At 34.9% G+C, this 24192-nt stretch overlaps 1 protein-coding gene across 8 annotated transcripts in view; it reads right to left on the bottom strand.

The window, feature by feature from the left end:
• Positions 1–643: 643 nt before the first annotated feature.
• The window catches only part of myo9ab (myosin IXAb), a 130940-nt gene continuing 107391 nt past the window's right edge, over positions 644–24192 (bottom strand). For 4 of the 8 annotated variants that reach the window (XM_051689089.1, XM_051689085.1, XM_051689088.1 and 1 more), the window contains 14 exons: positions 22596–22712; positions 22314–22502; positions 22181–22228; positions 21940–22051; positions 20072–20133; positions 18329–18521; positions 15576–15704; positions 15323–15428; positions 11532–11663; positions 10937–11060; positions 9362–9415; positions 8561–8745; positions 8338–8456; positions 3951–6418 (listed from right to left, as the gene is read on the bottom strand). In XM_051689089.1, the coding sequence (XP_051545049.1) occupies positions 6000–6418; positions 8338–8456; positions 8561–8745; positions 9362–9415; positions 10937–11060; positions 11532–11663; positions 15323–15428; positions 15576–15704; positions 18329–18521; positions 20072–20133; positions 21940–22051; positions 22181–22228; positions 22314–22502; positions 22596–22712 (1989 nt within the window). In that variant the 3' untranslated portion in view covers positions 3951–5999. The other 4 variants (XR_007896254.1, XR_007896253.1, XR_007896252.1 and 1 more) reach the window with 4 other exon arrangements.

A 24192-nucleotide genomic window follows, 5' to 3' on the forward strand; every position in this document is an offset into this window, starting at 1 on the left:
ATTTTGGTCACATTATAGCTTTTAACAAATCAATGTATTTAATCAATAAATATAATACTATATTGCATATATTATATTTTGTTACATGTTTATAGTTTATTTAATAGTTTTGTACTATTTACAGATATTTACTCTGATTTGTTGAACACGTGCTAAAAAACGGTACTGTCTCTTTAAGAAAACCGGCATTACTGTAAATAGCGTCTTTAAATTAGCATATGTTAATGAGAGACTCTCTCATCTGTGCTACACAATTCATTCACCGCTGAGTGAAATCTAAACATTTACAAGCCAGTTGCCAAATATACACATTTGGTTGCAAATGCGGGTGATTTCCTTTCATAGTAGAAAAGGGTTGTGCATAGAGTAAAAGAGTCGATATCGAAATCGATATTTTTACCAACCCCTAATTTTATTGTCTTCTGTGGAACACAAAAGGAGAATTGCTCTCTTTCATGCACTTATGAGTCATGACTTGCTTTGAAGCTTCAAAAAGGATGCAAAACAAGGGCGCAGAGAATTACTTTTAGGTGGGCCTTAATAGAAATGGATGGGCCAAGTTTTCACCCTAATTTTATTTAACCAAATTTTACTTAACAACAGAGAAGTGGCACATTCAAATAGCACTTTCACACTTTCAGAAAACACTGTTTTATAAATATATATATTTGAAGTCAAAGAAAATCCTCTAATATTTTGGGTGGGTCAGGGTCTGATTTGGGTGGGCCCAGGCCCACCCCGGCCCACCCTTGGCTACGCCACTGATGCAAAAACCTTAAAAGTATAAAAGTGGTCCATACGACTCCTGTGCTATATTGCAAGTCGTATGATGTTTGAGGAACAAACCCAGATTTGAGTCATTTTTTACTGATAATTTAAATCCGCCTCCTGTAAGCTGTTAATAGCATCGACTGGATCGAGTCAGCGAGTTGAACTGCAGTTAGTTAAATTCGTGAACGAATCACTCAGATTGGATCAACCGATTCACTGAAAACATCCGACTCAAAAGAATAATTAATTAATTAAATTGTATATCACCGTTTCTCTCATGAAAGAGAGCTAGGGCAAGATTTTCAGTGAATAACATTTAAACTTTGGACAATTAGACATTTCAACAATTGTAATTAAATTGTGTAATTACTTATAACTAAATAATTGCAGGCTATAATTACAGAAACACCACAAAAATAAACATCAGCTCGCACACTAAATTTTGAAGGTTGTTTGCATGTTACGCACACTTCAAGTTTTCGCCGAATGTGATTGTGATTAGCCGAAGTCTCTTCTTGGACCGAGAAACAAAAACATGGGTCAGGTTTATTTTGATTTTTATATATATATATATATATATATTTGAATAAGACAATGGCTATACTTATTTTTACATCCTTACACATTGATTTACACAATAAAAAATCAAAATAAAATACACAAATTGCACCGTTTACAACTGTCCTCACGAGAGCGCAAACACACAGAAAATCCGAAAGCACAAATTTGTTTTCAAGAAACACAGAGCAGGATCATTCAACTTAAAACAAATGTCATACGTAAGATAATACATCTCTTTAAAAAATAATATTTCCTTTTTTTTTTTTTAAACATACACTCTTAGACACGAAACATACTGTATGCAAGTACATGAACGCAAGCGCGTCTAGCTACGTAAGCTCAGTTTCATGCATCCTTGCATTTTTAAGGAATATACAATACAAGTTAAGCTCAGTCGACAGCATTTGTGCCATAATGTTGATTACAACAAAATTTAATTTAGACTCGTTCCTCCTTTTCTTTAAAAAAAGCAAAAATGGAGGTTACAGTGAGACACTTACAATGGAAGTCAATGGGGCCAATTTTTGTGAATGTGAAGCTTTAAATTTGATAAAAGCTCTTACATTAATACGTCTGTTAAAACTCGAGTATTATTTGAGCTGTAAAGTTGTTTAAATGGTATATACTTTTACGTTTACGGATTGGCCCCATTCACTTCCATTGTAAGTGCCTCACCGAAACCACGACTTTCGCTTTTTCTAAAGAAAATAAACGTCTTTTTTTTGAGCTAGTTAAAGTTTGATAAACTGTCGACAAGTTTGTGGTTAGCTATCTAAACAACACATTGAGTTTAATGGCATTTGAACCTAACTCTATCGCCCCCTTGAGTATTAAAAGTGTGTTACAGCCACAGCAATGCAAGAACGCAATTGGACTGCGTGCAAGCCAAACATTTACACTTGCGTACTTGTGTAGAGTATGTTTCTGGCCTTAAACGTGACCTTAAATACAATGGCTGTAAAAGAGAAACTTTAACAATAGCATGACATGCTACAGTGATTACATTCATGTATGCAGGACGCAACAAACAACCGTTTCCTTCTTACTTCCTGTTTTTGAGCGGTAGCGGACTTATGGTTATAGTACCCAGATATAGTAAACATAGCATAATGTCTCTTGTTATATTGCACCATGGTGATGGTTTCTTTCAATAAGCTATGACTGATAAACAACATGACATAGATGTCTGTAACAGTACATCAGAAAGAGTAAACAGCTTCTGGAGACACATTCCCTGGACATAAATAGCATTCATATTTAATATCTAGAGTTTTTCTTATGTTATATATCATTGTTTTCTATGAATTGGCCTTTACTATTTACTGCTATAGCCTAAATGTGCATTGTTGTCCAATCCAAAGCTGGATGCTTTTAAATGGTAAAAATCAGAGGCAGGGAACCCTGTATATAAAGGTTTGAGATAGATAATTTCCTTTTAATTATTATTATTATTATTATTATTATTTTCATTTGTGACTCCAAATGGCACAGTAAAATAATACACTTTAAAATATATTTATACTTGAAATCACAATAAAATATCAGCATGTATAAAACACAATATACTTTAAAAAAAAGCAATTTACAAAAAACAAAACAAATGATCATGACATCATAAATATAGTCCTGATTTACTTGCATGTAACACTGATGGGGGAAAAGATGAGGCCGGATAAAAATAGTACGTGAAACTACAGCAGAGAGTTGTGTAATAACACGTTTGAGGTTATGCATCTGTCAGACTATTCGTCCCTTTTGCTTTTCATCTGAAAAGAAAAAGTGTTTCTGGAACCAAAAAAACAAACAAACAAACAAAAAACAAATCAAAAACATATGGATGAATCTCACAAAACCAGTCTAGAACAAGTCCAGGTCATATTTCACCCAAAAGTCTATTTTAGAGGACCATTAAGATATTTTGAAATAGTGACATTATTTTCATTGCAAATAAGCTAGTTAATTTTAATGCAAAAATTACTATATTTAAATTGTGACGTATTTATGCATCATGATAGTATTTTGTTCACTGCCCTTTTAGTACCATTGTATTTTACTATTTTACTATTTTTCTTTACTGTAATAAAAAACTACAGTCATGAGAATCACAATTCTACAAGTTTTGCGTTCCCTTGCAATAAATGTACCATTGTTTTACTAAAATAACCATATTTTAACCTTGATATTCGTCGTAAAACCATAGTACTAATACAGGAAAACAAAAACTATGGAAATATAAATTATAATTTTGTGGTTATTTTGATTTAAAACTATAGTAACCACAAAATTAACCATGGTTAATCTATAGTAAAACCATGGTTTCCACCAAAAAACAATTAAAAAAAAACAAAACAAAAAAAACGGTTAGCCAAAAAAATCATGGTTACTACAAAATTACTATGGAAAAACATATTTTCCACAAAAAACTATGATAACTACAGTCTACAATATTGTTAGCACTTTATTATAAAGTTACATTTGTTAACATTAGTAAATGCATTAGGTATCTTTAACTAACAATGAACAAAATATATTTACAGTATTTATTAATCTAAACATGTGTTAACAAAACTGTTGCGAGGGAATGCTGAACTGTTGTGAAGGAATGCTAAACCTGTTACGAGGGAACGCTAAACTGTTGCGAAGGAACGCAAAACTTTTACGAGGGAACGCTAAACTGTCACGAGGGAACGCAAAACTGTTACGAAGGAACGCAAAACTGTTGCGAAGGAACGCAAAACTTTTACGAGAGAACGCTAAACTGTCATGAGGGAACGCAAAATTGTTGTGAGGGAATGCAAAACTGTTGTAAAGGAACGCAAAACCTTTACGAGGGAACGCAAAACTGTTGCGAAGGAACGCAAAACTTCTACGAGAGAACGCTAAACTGTCACGAGGGAATGCAAAACTGTTGTGAGGGAATCCAAAACTGTTGTAAAGGAACACAAAACCTTTACGAGGGAACGCAAAACTGTTGCGAAGGAACGCAAAACTTTTACGAGAGAACGCTAAACTGTCATGAGGGAACGCAAACCTTTGACGAGGGAATGCAAAACTGTCGCGAGGGAACGCAAAACTGTCGCGAGGGAACGCAAAACTGTTGCGAGGGAACGCTAAACTGTTACGAGGGAACGCAAAAGTGTTGGGAGGGAACGCAAAATGGTTGGGAGGGAATGCTAAACGGTTGGGAGGGAATGCAAAACGGTTGGGAGAGAACGCTAAACGGTTGGGAGGGAACGCAAAACGGTTGGGAGGGAACGCAAAACGGTTGGGAGGGAACGCAAGACTGTTTTGAGGGAACGCTAGACTGTTATGAGGGAACGCTAAACTGTTATGAGGGAACGCTAAACTGTTGCGAGGGAACGCTAAACTTTTACGAGGGAACGCAAAACTATTTCAGAAATAAAAATTCCTGCCTTGTCCTCTAAGGGACTCTATACCATACAGTTGAGAATGAACATGACCAAAAAACAACAACAACAAAAAAACTTTCAAAGTACAACGTTTGGACACATCTACTGTAAATAACGTGTAGAAAGCACGGACCAATCAGCTGTGAGCTCGAGCAGACTTCAGCAAGGGTTAAACAGAAAATAACCTTAATTTTTCAATGGAAATTTACTGGTATAATTATTATTGTAATGTTATTGTTGCTAAAGCTGCGCATACATGTGGTTAGACACAAAATATTGTAGACCAGAGTCCAGAAACATCAGACGGACGGGATGATCAAGTTGCTGGAGTAACTCTGCAGTCAGCAACAGAACGGGGCATTTGTTTACTGTTTACTGCTATGTTACGTGATGCCCCACAACGGATGTTTCCAGTGTAGACAGCTTCATTGATTATAATGGGACCTATGGAACAGTGTAAGAGAATTTTGTGTAGAAATGTCCTTAATTGTCACGAAAATAATGCCACAAAGCAAAAATCTTGACGGCCCTAAATAAAGGCTCCATTTTCTTTATCGAAATATAATTTCATATTTTTGTTCTATTGGTTTCGGTTTGATACCTAGATAAGTTTTCATTAGATTCACCCATATAAAAAATAAAAAAAGACACAACATACAGACAGCAAGAGACACCAGATTCACACGCTTTTCAAATAAAAAGACGTTATTAAATTTTCACAGGTCGACCAGCAGCACAGAGATTTCAGCTATTTACATGATTCTTTTGACCCATATCAATAATAAAATCATATTTTACATATTTAGCACTTTATCAAAGGTTTTCTTAATCAGAGAGTGAAAACAAAACGGTATCAATACGGCATGCAGTCAGAAAGGTCACATGACCTCTCATTGGCTCAGTTCTGTAAACATGAAAATGGACGTTATGTGTTAAAAATCGTTCATTCCCTGTTCTAAACTATTCTTAGAATATGTTGCAAAAAACCGGACCGGTCCAGCTGGTCCGTTTTACAGTCAGTAGGTCATGGATATTGGGACGTTCACTGCAACACCCAGTATTTCTCATTATCGTTTTTTTTTTTTTTCTCAGTCATTAAATTTTTTCTTCCATTTTGCTTGCTGGAAAGGGAAACATCTATCCAGTTAAAGGCTTTCTGTTCCACTTTTCCAAACTGAGTTCTGACAATTCTTGTTGTCTTTCCGCTTTGAAAGTGCCACACGCTACCAGCTTCAGCCACTAGGAGGCATATCAAAGTCAGACCATAAATTCATTACTTCCATATAGCACTAATGGCTGAGCGGAACCATATTCATGCTCTCTTCGGCGGCCGCCGGCTTCGCCTGGCTCGCGGGACTTTGGTGGGCAGCTGCGGTTTCCTCTGGGCCGCGGACGGTTTTTCTCTGAGCTGGAGGCACATCGGGTGGTCAGGCTGGCCGGTTCCGAGTCCTCCCGGTCAGGAAGAATGTGCAAGTCCCCTCCAGCAGAGCCCGAGAAAAAGAGAGGCCCGGAGGAGGATGAACGGAACCGATAGTGAGGGATGGACGCCACGGAGGAGAGTGACGCCACGGCCGAGTCTACGGAGTCCAGAGATTCAGGCTGTCGCCGTAAACCTCGCCTGCTTTTGGACTCCGGTTTTCGCCAACGTGTAGCCAATACCGCGCCGGGACTTTTTTCTGAAATAGAGAAACAAAGACCATGTTGAAAACCCCACAGTATGAGAACACTTCCACATCACCTGCTGGCTTATTAGTAAAATACCAATTAATCCTTGTGTTGTGTTCGTTTTGTGCCAACACCTTTTGTGTTCCCGGTCAAAAATGACCGGCCCTCTAAGATTGTTAATACATCTCTCCAATTGCATATATTATCCCAAGATATTGCATTAGATCTTTTTATAAATTACTTTTTTAGTAAACAGGTTTTGAACTTTTTTTAAAACCTATTTTTAAAAAATATATATATTTTTTTATTGATAGAGGGATTCATTGAACTGAGCTCATACCGGACTAGTGAAGGGCACTCCTGCATCATTTGTTTAAAAATAATAATAATAGTAATAATAATAATAATAATAATAATAATAATGTAATAAATGAAAAACCACTTGCTTGATCTAAACAACACAGGTGTCATTTTAAAGCTTAGAATCTGGACTTTACAATGCATATAGCTGATCCTACCAATTCTTAAATAATGCTTTTTAATTTGCTGACAAATTAGAACTGTTTTATTCTCATCATTTGCAAACTTCTCAACAATTATATTCAGAGTTGCTAAAACCATAAAAAAGATGAGATAGTCATGTGTTATACATCACTGGAAAGATCTCAATTAGTAAAATGCAATGATTAAATGTGTTTCACTCAGAGGTCAAACTACACATAAATATAATAAACAGGAGTGTCATTATGTCATGTTCAGGAGTATTATTTCCTGAAACATACATATAACATAGACAATGACATATCGTAACTTACAGCAGACTATCCCGATTCAAATGAGCCCAAGCACAACATAGTATGATGAGGAGATCTTGAAATATTCCTCAAAGTGTGTTCATGGAAAGACGATTCACAAAAGGGTGCTAAACGTACGTTGTGTGTGTGTGTGTGTGTGTGCGCGCGCGTGCATTAGGGCTGCAACTAACAATTATTTTGATAATCGACTAATCTAACCATTATTAGAACAATTATTCAACTATTCGGGCGATTATTGCAACAATAAATAATTAGCTCTTAACCAACTATTCAGCTTGTGCCTTATAAGGTTATATTAAACGTGCTTACTAACAATAAAGAGGACAAAATCATCTTTTAAAAATAAGGGGGAAATAAATCCTTAAAACAAGATACATTTACTTGAAAAGCAACATATAAGATACTTAGACTTGCTTTAAGAGAATGTATCTTGAATAGGCCTATAAGTGTATTTTTTCACTCGTTCATACTTCTGCCAGTGCAGTAAAGACTAAATATACTTATATTCAAGATACATTCTCTGAAAGCAAGTCTAAATGTCTTATATGTAAACCAAAAAAACAAATACATTTTTTATTTTTTTTTGCATTGTTTTTTAGATTTTTTTTGCATTGTATAATGGGCTAAGACTACACCCTCTCACCTTTTTGTTCACTTGATTTCGATTTATCTTTAACTTACAAAACAAACTCCCTCTTCTTAACAGAGCTGTATATCGGCGATTTTCTTCACGATAAGATACAAACCGTGACATATATTATGATTCACTTTATTGACTAATTGTTTCAGCCCTAATGCACATGTGTGTGCAAACACACATCCACATATGTGTTCATCTAAAGGACTGTGATGCTCCTCAACACTTCATATTTCTGTATTTTGTAGTCTAATCCGATCATTTCCAATGGCCGGTCATTTTTGACCGGGAACACAACAGGTGTAACAAAGTGAAATATAAAACAAGAAAATGGTCCAGTTTTTTTTTGTGTGTGTGTTTTCAGATACCATATGTGAACAAAATCAATGAATTTTATTCCAATTGGATTAAGAAAAAAGGCACAACGGTTTAAACAAATGAAGAAAAGTGTTGTTACCCCACTGATCAGATAACACACCTTCTGATTCCATGAGGTTTTCTGAGCTGTCTGCTGTTCCGATAGATGCTTCTGACTCCAGCATTTCATCATCGGATGCTCTGGGCTCCAAAGCCAGCATCTCATAGGTAAGCTCTTCCCTATACACACATACATAGTGCACAGTTCGAACAGGCAAATCTGATTTCAGTGTGAACAAAGCCTTAGACAGAGGAAAAATAAATGACAAACAGTGTTAACTAACTTCTCTTTCTGCAGAGTTTCTATCTGCTGTGTCAGGACTCTTTCTTCCTGTTGCATAGCTGCTTGCTGAGGTTCACTGAGCCCAGACTCCGCCCCTTCATCACCTGACTCCTCCCTCTCTGCCATCTGTGGGCTCATGGGCGGGGAGGGGGTGTGGTGACCACTCTTGCGTAAACGCCCCTTACCCTAGAGAGAACGAGAAACGTGAGCATGAGCGACACAAAAACAAGTGAAGCTGTGGTCACACAAAACTTTAAGCATGCATTATTTATATTATTTACAACGTATTTACAACCAATCACAGAATGCAAAAGACAAACTGTCTCCGCTTACACGCATATGTATGTTAGTGACTGAAACGGTAAGTCTAGTCTGACCACACCTTAAATATAGGACATAGACATCAGTGAGACGTATACACTCCCTAAAGACAAACACACACTAACACACAAAGCTACAGAGCTTTACCTTTTTAACCACGTTTGACTGTGAAATAATGCAAAGCCAGGAGAAATAAAACAAAAAGGAAGTATTAGTAAAAGAACAGCATGATGCATGCGCAGTTAAAACAAGACAAAAAAAAAAAAAAGGGACATGACAACATTAGAGCACATCAGTGGACCGTACGCTCCACCAATCACACGACAGCGCTTCATAATTGGCCCAAATGTCTTCAAGAGTCGCAGACAGGTGCGTCAAACACCACGGACAGCGAGTATGGCAACTAACGAGGCTACACGGACACTTAGACTGACATGTACTAGGCGTTGCGTGACATATATTTTGGTGTGGATATACATACCGGCGCGGCAGATCTTGTAATGCCAATAAACCTAACCGCGATTAGTACCGGTTTCTGGAAGAGGAGGATGAGGAAGAGGGGAGGAGTGAAGGAGGAAAACAGGATTAGTGGAATGATGGAATCTGGAATCAGGAAAGTGAAAACGTGTGGAGCTTTCCACGAATAGAGTACAAGACCAGGCTTGAAACTTCAATTCATTTCAAGGTCAGCAAAAGATGCTGCTTAACCGTCAAATTATTTTATTTTTTGTTGCTCAAATTAAATGGTATATTTACATTTTATATATATATATATATATATATATATATATATATATATATATATAAAAATAAAACAATGAATAAAAAATATATAAAATAAAAATTAATAAAATATATAAAATAAAAATAATGATTTATATTTACATTATATATAAAATAAAAAACAATGAATAACATATATAAAAATAAACATTTATAAAATATGTAAAATAAAATATTATGCATATTTAGTTTACTCAGTACAGTTTAAAACTCAAGTGAGTTTGTTATTTTCTAGCAATAAATAATAAATAAGCGTCACAAATTAAATAATATTTATCAAATTAAAAAGTAGATACAATTAAAAAAAAGAATAATTCAGATAATATTGATCGTCAAGCTTAAATTAAACATTATGTTAACATTATATATAAAATAAATATATTATGGAAAAAATATATATAAATTAAAAATAATGTATAAAATATATCTATAAAATAATTAATAAAATCTAATATTATTAGTATTTATTTTACTTGATACAGTTTTAGTAAAACAAAAGTGATTTTGTTATTTCCTTGCAGTACATTTTAAATAAGCATCACAATTTAATAATACTTGTCAAATTAAATAGATACAATAATAAAAAAAATGGATCAGAAATAATGATCGTCAAGCTCAATTTCAATATTATATTAACATTTATATAAAATAAATATATAATTAATAATATATATATATATATATATATATATTAAAATATTATGAATATTTATTTTACTCAATACAGTTTAAAAGTGATTTTCTAATTTTCTAGCAATAAATATTAAATAAGCATCACAATTAAATCAAATGTATCAAATAAAATAAAAAATAGATACAGAAAAAATAAAATGGATCAGAATGGGTAAGAGAATTGGCGATTTAACCAAAATTAATATCTAATTAATGTTATTAAGTAGCTGGGATATTTATTTATTTATTGTAATTGATAAATTATTTTCCATTTAAAATAAAAAGTTTGGCCAAGTAATTTGAAAGTGTTGAATGGAAGAATTAGTCAAGATTATTTACTTGTCTTCATGCCATGCTGTAGCAATGTACAAATTATGCCACTTCCTGGGTGTGCAATTTTTTGTACATTATTTACCTATACAATATTTATTTTTTGTCGTTGTTAAAATGAATTAAAATTAAAGACAGACATCAAAGTGCACACTATTAGTGGAAAGTGTCACAATAGGGGAGGGGCTTAACACAGAAAGGGTGTGGGCATGGCAGCATCAGGGTGCATATCCTGTACGAGTTTGGGGTTCTGATGTGCTGAATCACTCACCATCGAGCGTCGGATGTGTGTGAGGCGACTCTTGGCTTTACTTTCGGCAAACTCCAGTGTGTTGATGTCCTTCAGACGAGCTTTATATTTCCTCATCTGCTCACAGATAATCAGCTCCACACAACTGGGATGATAAAGGTCAAACATATTCGCATTAAACACTGGTGTACATTGAACAACCAGTGACTTTACAAATATCGATACATATTGCGATACTTTTTCTCACGATATTGTGTCGATACATAGATCCATGTATCGTGATATATCGTGATGTAACAATATACTGTATAATGGACATTAAAACTGAAATATACCCAAATGAATTGAAATTGAAAGCGAAATCAAAATCAAATCATGATATCGTGATGTATCGCCATATATCGAATCTTGACGTGTATCGCAATACGTATCGTATCATGAGGTGGTTGGTGATACCCAGCCCTATTTCCTATAAATGAATCAGAAGTAATATCAGCCAAGATTTTTAACATATTCTTGACTTATTATTTGATGGGACTGTCAGTAGTAAGACATTTGGATTGTATAATGTTGCATAATGCAAACTGTTTCCATCTATATGTTTGTGTTCTCTTACGCAGTGGTCTTGCTGATGTCCCGGACGCTCTGTAACGGGTCAGTGGTGTCGGGACAGCGCAGTATGCAGGGTGCAAACACGATTGCTAGCGCATTCGCAGACATGCGGTTAGTCTCCTCCTGGAACAAGATCCTAAAACAAACAGAAAACAGACATTAAACATAACGAAATAGGGGGGCTTGAGTAGCTCAGTGGTAAAGACACTGACTATCACCCCTGGAGTTCGCTAGTTTGAATCCAGGGTGTGCTGAGTGACTCCAGCCAGGTCTCCTAAGCAACCAAATTGGCCCGGTTGCTAGGGAGGGTAGAGTCACATGGGGTAACCTCCTCTTGGTCGCTATAATGTGGTTCTCGCTCTCAGTGGGGCACGTGGCGAGTTGTGCGTGGATGCCGCGGAGAATAGCGTGAAGCCTCCACACGTGCTCTATCTCCACGGTAATACGCTCAACAACCCATGTGATAAGATGCGTGGACTAACGGTCTCAGACGCGGAGGCAACTGAGAGTCGTCCTCCACCACCCGGATTGAGGCGAGTCACTACGCCACCATGAGGACTTGGAGCGCATTGGGAATTGGGCATTCCAAATTGGGGAGTAAAAGGGAAAAAAAACAAACAAAAAAAAACAAATATGGAGTTCTGAATACAGACGTAATAATTTTTAAAGCTCAAGAACACTATAAAATCAATGCAGGGGGGAAAAATCAAATGCAGACCAATTTGATGCAGTGTGCGGCGTATGGTCTGAGCACTGACAGGCTGACCCCCCCACCCCTTCAACCTCTGCAGCAATGCTGGCAGCACTCATACGTCTATTTCCCAAAGACAACCTCTGGATATGACGCTGAGCACGTGCACTCAACTTCTTTGGTCGACCATGGCGAGGCCTGTTCTGAGTGGAGCCTGTTCTGAGTGGAGCCTGTTCTGAGTGGAGCCTGTCCTGTTAAACCACTGTATGGTCTTGGCCACCGTGCTGCAGCTCAGTTTCAGAGTCTTGGCAAACTTCTTGTAGCCTAGGCCATCTTTATGTAGAGCAACAATTCTTTTTTTCAGATCCTCAGAGAGTTCTTTGCCATGAGGTGCCATGTCGAACTTCCAGTGACCAGTATGAGAGAGTGAGAGCAATAACACCAAATTTAACACACCTGCTCCCCATTCACACCTGAGACCATGTAACACTAACGAATCACATGACACCGGGGAGGGAAAATGGCTAATTGTGCCCAATTTGGACATTTTCACTTAGGGGTGTACTCGCCTTTGTTGCCAGCGATTTAGACATTAATGGCTGTGTGTTGAGTTATTTTGAGGGGACAGCAAATTTACACTGTTATACAAGCTGTACACTCACTACTTTACATTGTAGCAAAGTGTCATTTCTTTAGTGTTGTCACATGAAAAGATATATATATATATATATATATATGCATATAAGAGTTTCCGCTAATAAATTTTGGTGCCGGCCAACATGTCTGGGAATGATAAAGTTTGCCGTACAAATTGGAAAAAAATCCAGTCATTTCATTTGTGTGTTAATTTTGCGCTGTAACGCGATGGACTATGCATAAAAATGTGATATTAATAATGACACGAAATGACCGGTAAACATTATTAAAAAAAAAAAAAAATGGCTGTCATGTAATTAGCATCTAATCCAAAATAAAATATTCAACAAGGAGCAAAGGTGCATGGACAAAGCCAAAAAAACTCAACTGAATTTGCCACGTCTTTTCGTTTACCAAGAAATATTAAAATAACAAAAATCATTAGGTCATGTTTAGGGCTGTGTGATATGAATAATATGCGTCTTATCTGACGCACACATCTGACTGTGTTTCATGTGAGTGTTGCGTGCTCTTTCTCTAGAGCACGCAAGTGCGGGCGAGTCCAGCAGGCTTCCCGAAATATACAGGGAAGCTAGAGCGGGATCACTCACGCTGCTACTAATTTCTGACCCAGGGGAAACCCAGAAGAGAAAAAACATAGAACGGGATGACTCCCAAACAATTCAAGAGAATGAAGAAGAGCTTGCTATTAAAACAGGTGGGACATCTGGACAACAAATGAAGCACACAAAAGAATATTATGAAAGCCAAAAGATGTGTTTATAATTATTTGATATTTATTTTCTGCAAGAAGTTTTTTTTTTAATACTTATGTAGCTTATTATTTTCTTTGTTCCATTGCTTTGGGAAGATCTTGAATTTCTTGGGGAAACTTTATAATAATAATAATAAATATAGCTGCAAGCAGCAAGTGTTGGGCTTCAAGCCTTTTAAGAACTTTCAGAGTATGCAAAAAAAGGTATGTATTTGTATTTGTATATGTACTTTGTAAGTTGCTGAATTTGCAAACTGGTGTTAAATATGACTCTGATGTCTTGTGTTCAACAATCCTGAAACAGGACATTTGTTATGGTGGTCATTTTTATTTTATTTTATTTTTTTTACTTTTTAACTGTTATAAAGCCACAAAGCACCCAATCTCCAAAAAGGTTTTAGGAATTATAGGCTTTTGGATACACTTAGTCAAACCCACATGATAAATGCAACCCCTAAATAACTAAATAAATAACTAAGTTCAACTTTACTTTGATAATTATTGACCTAGGGAGTCCTAGATGTAGTTCACAACAGCAGGTATCATTGGATAATATACAATAAATTACACACCATTTATACAGCCATTTTGCTGAAATTTGATTGGCTGCTTGCGGACATGTTTTTTTATTTGTCCGACTGATATTGTAGGATATGTTAGCCTTTGGCCCCTACAAGATGCATACCAATTTTCAACTTCATTGATCATACGGTTGCAGAGTTTTGAGCGTTTTTGTTGTTGTAGCGCCCCCTATTGGCGAAAGACTTTGCGTGACATAAGGACATACGGCCTAGGAGGAGTTAAAAAAAGTAGGTTTTTCGAATTATGCAAATTAGCGCAAACAATTTCAATGATGTTAGACATTTGCGTGTGCGACAAATGGTTTAGGAGTTATGGGCCAAAACGTAAACATGATCACTATAGTGCCACCTTGAGGCCGATCGGACCGAAACTCTGTAGTACTCTGGGGGACTACCTTCCCTCAAAGTTTCAGCTCTCTGCGACTTACGGTTTGGTCTGCACAATCAGTTTTAGGGCAGAATAATAATAAAAATAAAAATCCTTACAATTACAATAGCGTTTCAGCACTTCAGGCTTGAACCCCTAACAATAATCAACAACATATCAGACTGAAATGTGGCATAATGTGAAATTTAGCATTATGGTATTGATTTATAACCAAGTGGAGTGTTTTTTTGTTTTGTTTTTTACTTTGACTATTGTCAAGTAAATAAAGAGAAAATTATATAAGAAGAAATATTTAATTCACTGACTGGATTATCCAAAAAAAAGGCATTACAATATGGTTATTTAATATATAAACCAATTAAATTTGTTTTTTTATTACTATATGGTGATATATATCGTTATCGTGATATAAAATTATTACGGGAATAAAGCATGCTGCTTTTAATGGAAACCCTGATATATATATATAATATCAGTAAATTCCTATATTTTAATTGTTTACAAATTTTATGCGATAAAAGATTTTTATTTAATTTAGCATTGTATTTCTGTCATATTCTCACAAACTCCCTGCAGTTGGAAAACCCTGATTTCTTATAATCAAATCATGATTACAATGCAAATGCAAAATGTAACAAACATTTAAATTAGAACATTAAAATAAACTGTAGTAACAGGCATTGGGTGAAACCATATAGACTATCATGAGCTTGAAGCGTCTCACCTGACCAGGTGAAATATGAGTCTCTCTAATGTGCACAGATGAGTTCTGCTGAGCTGATCAATAACTGAATAAACACCCTGGACCACCTCACGGTTATCCTGTAGACCTAAAACAATCAACACCAACAATACACACGGCATTACTTCCATATAAATGACAGATAATCTGATTTCAAAAGCAAAATGTAATTAATTCAAACTTCACGGACATGAAACATATGGGCAGTTTACTCTAAAGTGTCAGACATTCATACCCATAGCCCTGAGGAATTCCTCATACAGTTCAAAGGTCATGAGGGGGTTCGGGAGGTCACGCAGCCACTGTTTCAGAACACTCGCAATGACGTGGATGTTGTAGTCGTCTAAATTCACGCTGCTCACATCTGTGGTGAAGACAAACGTTTTACACTTGAGTTCTTTGTGCTTCATGCTGACAATTTAGTAAACAGTCTGACATACACTGCCAGTCAAAAGTTATAACACCTCCTAATACCATTTCCCACATTTTTGAATAATAGTTAAGTCAATCAAAACTATTCAATATTTAAATGTTGATATTAGGGCTGTAGATTTGGCATGTTAAGTGTGATTAATTATATATAAAAGATAAAGAGTAAAAAATAAATAACACAATTAATCACGCCCCCTGACCCAAATGTAAATTCCGAAACTCCGGCGTAGCACAACAGAAATGCAGAGATCTCACGATTTTCAACGTTTCAACTACTTTTAACCTGACACAGCATCCTAAAAACGCAGCGTTTATGATGCTGAAAACTAGTGAGACGCTCCAAAAATGTTTGTCTGACACATACGTACATAAACCGACAATTCGGCAAGAACACGTCCTGTGAGCGCAGAACAGATTAATTAACTGTCGACTGTAGGACTGTTCAATGGTTTGGGAATAAAACCAAAAATACATTAACTTCTATTGACTTTTTTTTTTACTGTCTAATCAATGCTTTTTACAACTGCCATAATAATTACAATATATTTTTAATCAGAATATCTGAATATATTTATACTTATTTGAATTATGTATTATTTATATTGAATTATCTTTATTCGTGGGCCTTTCTCAGCAAATATTGATATTCGATTAACTGCGATTAATCGGCATGTCATGTAAATACAAGTGAAGCTCAATCAACAGCATTTGTGGCATAATGTTGATTACCAAAAAATATATTGACTCGTTCCTTCTTTTCTTTAAAAAAGCACAAATGTGTGTTCCAGTGAGACACTTACAATGGAAGTCAATGGGGTCAATCTGTAAACATTAAAATACTCACTGTTTCAAAAGTATAGACACAAGACATAAACAATGTGTGTTAACATGATTTTACTGTGATTAAATCACTTACTAACCGTGTATAAATTTATATCCAATTTTACACCTTATTTGCCATGACGATGTAATGTCAACAAATGCTAAAACCCTAAAATGACTGTAGAAATTATGATTTAAACAACGTTACAGCTCAAATAATACACAAGTTTTAACAAAAGAATTAATGTAAAAGCTTTTATAAAATTATAAGCTTCACATTTCTGACTTTACACCCTTTAAGCTCTGAAGGTGTTTTTAAGATTTCCTGTTCAGTGGCATACCCAAAATTAAAGGCTTATAATAATAAAAAAAAAAAAAAAAAAAATTATGATATAGATTATGATACATTTTGAAACTCAGCTAAAAAAACTGCACAAAAAATTGAGCTACAAATGTACTTTTTTCTTATTTTTCTTATTTGACATTATAGATCTCTGGATGTAAATAAGGTGGCTCCGAAAAACTTCTTTTGTTTTGTTCCCAATCATGTCAACTGTATCTGAGAAAAATGTTGTATTGATACGACAAAGCAATCAAAAGTTATAACATTACAAATATAATTTATCATAGTGTCCAAAAACATCTCCAAACAAATAAAACATAATAATTGTACATAAGAACTAATTACACATGCAAACACAACAATGACTAAAGGTTTGCATAGCATGCAGACATGATTTTAGTAATGAGATTATACAGAATGAGTTTCATTCTGTGTCATTTGAGTCATCGAGTCTGTGTCATGTATTTGGCGCCATCTCCTGGTGGTCATATGTAACATTGTGCTTCATGTGGATTATCTAATGATCTATGCATCTGATTACCTTGTGTGTGGACTCGTTTGAAAGATAATCACCTACTCTAAATAATGATATGTGTTCTATTTTCTATTCTATTCTATTTATTGTTCTATTTTATGTTCTGTTTATTTTTCATGAAGTTATAAGTGAAAACTCAGCATATAAGCAACTCCAACATAATTGTCAAAGACATATACTTAGCTATTACTCGCTATATTTTTGTCTGTGAGTAAAACAAATAGGCTGGTTGTATTCTACTCTTTGAGAGCTTTCCAATAACATATGACACATGGTTTGATGTTTTTACTGATTACAATATTACGTATAGTGCAATTCTTTTTATAAATTATCAAAATGGACACTTCTGATTTGTCTGCAAATTTTAAAGCACTTGTTAAATTTTGGTCCTAATGTCTGCATGCATTGTAAAGTAGAGCTTCTGAGCTTTCAAATGATACTTATTTTGTGTTGGTCAAGACTGTAGTTGTTAATATTTTAACGATTATTTTGTTTTTCTCGCGAACTTAAAGGGTTAAATATTTAGGGGAAATGGTTGTAAGTGTCTCACTGTAACCTCGATTTTTGCTTTTTTAACAAAAATGAGGGACGAGTCTAAATTAATTTTTGTGGTCAATACTATGCCACGAATGCTGTCGATTGAGCTTAACATGTATTGAACCCGGAAAATTAATTTAATCGATTGACAGCCCTACCTGTTATACATATATAGGTGATATTATGTAGGGACCAAAAAAGGTTTCACAACTCAAAACTCTTATAGATTAGCTTCTTCCAATTAACCATCCTTTAAGAGAAACACGTTCGACTGGTAAGATAAGTTGCCAGAGAAAATGTGGGTATCAGCCTAGTTCACCTGTGTCCAGTCCCAGTTTGAGTTCTTTGATTTTATTGGTGGATCCAGACTTCCTGTAGATGCCCTCAGTGTAGAGTCCATGCATCTCGATGTAGTTAATCAGTTTCTCCACCACCAACGGCACGGCTCGCTCATCACTCGTTAAACGAGACAACTCAACGCCAAACTGCCGTGAAGACAGCTCGGGGTCAAACTGAGCGCGAACACACACACACACACACACACACAAACACACACACACACACACACACACACAGACATAAAGAAATGAATTACATGAATAATGACAACAGTAACAAAGATTGAGGCATGAAGACAAATAATTCTGTGGTCATTCAAAAACATGGAGTCACACACATCTGATGACATCACAGAAAGATAATAGATCACATTAACCCTCCTATGGTATTAGGTCATTTTTGAACACATTTATTTCCCCCTCATTTAATAAAAATGTTTTTCTTTATCTGAGCAGTACAAAACTTGGTGACTTTTCCTCCATTTGCCATCTGAACATAAAAAAACAAACAAAACAAAAAAAACTGTTGGTCTTGATTCGATAAGTCTAGGTGGTTGTAAAAAAAAACAAAAAAAACAACAACACCTCTGGTATTAGTGGTAATAGTCGACAGACTATTGAAAATGAATGGGAAAACACCTAACAACAGAGCAATTGTTTTTTTCATCTGTCAAATACAATCAATAAATCAGCCACAATGCAGAAACAAAAACAGACAAAAATTACAGGGTGAGACTCTAAAACATCCTCAGTGCAAAACATACACACCCACTCACACACAAGAATGAACTAGTGAGACTATAACTATATATATTTATTTACATTTGTCAAAAAAACAAAAAATCAGACACAATGCTAAACACACACTCAGAAATGAAGGGGTGTGACGATAACACACTCACAATGCAGAACTCTCACACACACACACACTGAACCAGGGCATCAATAAGTGGAGCTCTACAGCCATCTGTTGGTCATTGTTGGCATAACAAGTCATCTGTTGTTTTCCAGCTGATGACAGCAATCTGACACACTCACACGCGCACGCTCACGCGCACAAAATAAATTTTTACTATAGAAAGTTTGAAAATGCAAAATGTTTACTCTGATTCTTCTGTTTTACACTCAAATTGAATTTTCAGAATTTTGCAGTTAATTTCTGTTTCTTGATGTTCATTTTCTTGACATTATTAAGCATTTAATTTGAGTTATTACATTTTTATGATTTAAATAAATTATTGGTAGAAAAATGCTTATTCTGTGTTTTCTCTTTGTAACACCATGGTCAGGTTTGATTGCAAGAAAAATGACACTAACTGCAAAAACTGACACTTCAAATCAATTTTAAAATGCTGAACTTTGACAAATAATAGTTTGATAATGTCTATATTTATATCCAAATGATATAAATTGTGATAAAATATGAAATGAGGTTACAACAAGTCATCAGACTACACAGGTAGTGGGCTACAGTCATCTACTGGCTGTTACTGGCATGACATGGTGCTCAAGTCATGTTATTTATATTTTGTTCACCAGACGGCAGCAATCTGCCTCCAATATCTGTCACATTCTCATATTTTCTTTTTTACATTAGGGAAGAAGAAATGGTATCGTTATCATCATCATAAAAAAAGAGTTACACATCAAAATGACCGCAAATACCAATCAACACCATATGAGGGTTAAATGTGATATTCCCTGCACGTTTAAGGTGCCCTTACCTTTTTACTGCATTTAGTGGTCATCCTCAGACAGCACTTCCTGTGACATGCGTAACGGCAAACTGCGAACAAAGACAAAGAAACAGCAGCACATGTTTGATGAATAATAAAGAATACAAGCAAGAGAGATAGAGGAACAGGAGAAAGCAGCTGTTACTGATCATGACCAGATGAAACTGGATGAATTTACAGAAAGAAAAATCAGATTACACTGCTCTCAGACAATCATATTGACACTTAGTGTCTCACTTTACATTACAGAGAGAAAGAGAGACAGTATATTCTCTTGATTTGGTGTTATACTGTGACACTTAACTACTTTTTAACCCTTTAAGCTCTGAAGGTGTTTTTAAAGATTTCCTGTTTCAGTGGCATACCCAAAATTAAAATCTCATAACTCGACAAAAAACAAGGAGGGTCAAGTGTTTGGTATCATTGTAAAGAAAACTTTTCACATTTTTTAATGATATAGATTATGATACATTATGAGACTCTCAGCCTAAAAAACTGCTGGAAAAAATAAATAAATAAATAAATAAAACAAATCACAAAACAAATTGAGCCAGAAATGTACTTTTTTCTTATTTGACATTATATATCTTTGGGTGTAAATAAGGTGGCTACACAAATCTGCTTTTGTTTTGTTTCCAATCATGTCAACTGTATCTGAGAACAATTTTGTGTTGAAGTTATAGTATTACAAAAATAATTTATCATAGTGTCCAAAAACATCTCCAAACAAATAAAACATAATAATTGTACATAAGAACTAATTACACATGCAAACACAACAATGACTAAAGGTTTGCATAGCATGCAGACATGATTTTAGTAATGAGACTTCACAGAATGAGTTTCATTCTGTGTCATTTGAGTCATCATTGAGTCTGTGTCATGTATTTGGCGCCATCTCCTGGTGGTCATATGTAACATTGTGCTTCATGTGGATTATCTAATGATCTATGCATCTGATTACCTTGTGTGTGGACTCGTTTGAAAGATAATCACCTCCTCTAAATAATGATATGTGTTCTATTTTCTATTCTATTCTATTTATTGTTCTATTTTATGTTTGTTTATTTTTCATGAAGTTATAAGTGAAAACTCAGCATATAAGCAACTCCAACATAATTGTCAAAGACATATAATTAGCTATTACTCACTATATTTTTGTCAGTGAGTAAAACAAATAGACTAGTTGTATTTTACTCTTTGAGAGCTTTCCAACAACATATGACACATGGTTTGATGTTTTTACTGATTACAATAATACATACAGTGCAATTCTTTTTTATAAATGATCAAAACGGACACTTCTGATTTATCTGCAAATTTCAAAGCACTTGTTCAGTTTTGGTCATAATGTCTACATGCATTGGAAAGTAGAGCTTCTGAGCTTTCAAATGATACTTATTTTGTGTTGGTCAAGACTGTCGTTGTTAATATTTTGACGATTATTTAGTTTTTCTCGCGAACTTAAAGGGTTAAATATTTAGGGGATATGGTTAATTGTCATGATAAAATAATAGTATTTAATACAACTGTATTGTACTGTGACAAAAATAGTATTTCCTTAAAAAAATGTATGCACTATATGTCGCTTTGGATAAAACAAATATTTGCCAAATGCGTACATATAAATGTAAAATGTATTTCTTTTTATATTTATAAATATAAAAAGTTTCTTTTGATTTTAGAGTGAAATAGGTTCTTGCTCCATTTACTGCTATACATTTCTACATTAAAAAAATACATTTCTTGCTTTAGTCCCATACTGTGATATTATATTACATGAGTGGAAAAAGAGTCATTTCCTGAACTCACTAGTGACAGGCTGACCCCCCCACCCGAAGAGTGTAAGAACTTACGTTTGCAGACACATGCTTTGTCCATCATCCAGATGAGTGATGAACAGAACTCGCAGTATGTCGGGATGCTGTACTGAGTGGATTTAAAGATGTGACCCATGTGCTCCTCAACCTGCAGAGGGCAGCAGAGAGCTGTATTCAGAATATCATAATGCATACTACAGTGTATACTGCCTACTAATTTTGTGTAAAAATGACTTTACTAAATCTAACTGGAGTACAAAATCATCAAACGGCTTACAGTATCTGATTCCTTTTTCCGTCTCTTCTTCCTCTCAGGTTTGGGAGCCTGAACAAGATGAAAAATCAAACACAGAATGTTAGAGGGTTTTAAAGAGTATGGATGTTCGTGGACCCAGAGAAAGAGGTTTTACCTTACTGATGGTTCCATCGATGGGCTTGTTCTCAGTCATGAACTCATCGAGGAAGACTTTGAACGTGTTGACCCAGACTTTAACAGGTGACTCGCTCCAATCTCTCTGCTCCAGACGCATGCTCTTTTCTAGAATGTGCTCGAAAAGAGCATAGAGATCTTTATAACGAATACTTCTGCCATCGTCCATCTGAAAGCAAGAGGGAGACACAGAAATATGCATTTGAAAAGCTTTCAGGAGCACCTTGAAGACATGATACAATTTTACATTTCACAAACTCACGGCCAGTGCAGTAGAATAAGAGTTGAAGATATTGAGGCGAAACTCTTTCAGAGCTTTCTTAAACACCACGTCCACTGGTGTGTCATTCTGGCCATCTTCAGCATCCAGATCACTGATCTGCAAATCGTCAGATAACAGCAATAGTTACACATTGGAAAAACCAGTCCTGCATTGATAAATTCTAATGTCCATCTTTTACAAAGTTCTACACATCTTCTGCTCTTTGCATGTTCGTTTATAAGATATTTCAGCTAAATCATTACTGCTTTAAATTAGCCATTTTTGTAGTTCTCTCACCTCCATTTAACATATTGTCCAATGGGACTAATTCATGAAGCACGCAGAGAACACATTTCTATGTAAATTGTTTGTAAAACCATTTTTACATAAATTACGGTGACAATTGTTTTTTTGTCGCTTAAAACCATTACTAAATGAATTGTTTTGTAAAACCATTCTTACGTAAACTGCATGTAACAATTTATGCAAGAATGGTTTAGAAACAATTAACAAAGATACTCGTTTATAAACTAGAGCGTAAATTATGGCAACAATTCTGTTGTAGCACAAAACCATTCTTTAATTGTCGTATAAGACCACAGTTTCATACATTTTGTTGTAAAACTATTCTTACGTAAACTGAATGCAACAATTTATGCATGAATCATTGAAACTTTTACATAAATTATGGCAACAATTCATGCAAGAATAGTTTAAGAACAATTTAAACAGATACTCGCTCCTAAACTACAACTTAAATTATGGCGACAATTCTGTTGTAGCGCAAATCCATTCTTGAATTATCGTATAAGATCACTCTTACTTTTGTGTAAAACTATTCTTACGTAAACTGAATGCAACAATTCATTCAACAATGGTTTAAGATCAATTTACACAGATACTCGTTCAAATACTATTACGTTAATTATGCAAACAATTCTGTTGTAGCGCAAAACCATTCTTGAACTGTCGTATGAGACCACTCTTACGTAAAGTTTTGTGTCAAAATGTTCTTACGTAAAATGAATGAAACAATTCATGCAAGAATACATAAAAAACAATTTACACAAAAACTCGTTCATAAACTTTTATGTAAATTACGCAGACAATTCTGTTGTAGCGCAAAACTATTCTTGAATTATCATATAAGACCACATTTTCATAAATTTTTGAGTAAAACTATTCTTATGTAAACTGTATGTAACAATTCATTCGACAATGGTTTAAGAAAAATGTACACAGATACTCGTTCAAATACTATTACGTTAATTAAGGAAAGAATTCTGTTGTAGTGCAAAACCATTCTTAACATGTCGTATGAGACCACTCTTACATAAACTTTTGTGTCAAAATGTTCTTACGTAAAATGAATGAAACATTTCATGCAAGAATACTTAAAAAAAAAACAATTTACACAAAAACTCGTTCATAAACTATTACGTAAATTACACCGACAATTCTGTTGTAGCGCAAAACCATTCTTGAATTGTCGTATGAGACCACTCTTACGTAAAGTTTTGTGTAAAAATGTTCTTATGTAAAACGAATGAAACAATTCATGCAAGAATAGTTAAAAAATGTACAGTTACTCGTTTAC

Source organism: Myxocyprinus asiaticus, chromosome 46 (genome assembly GCF_019703515.2).
Source record: "Myxocyprinus asiaticus isolate MX2 ecotype Aquarium Trade chromosome 46, UBuf_Myxa_2, whole genome shotgun sequence".
Classification (NCBI taxonomy): Eukaryota; Metazoa; Chordata; class Actinopteri; order Cypriniformes; family Catostomidae; genus Myxocyprinus; species Myxocyprinus asiaticus.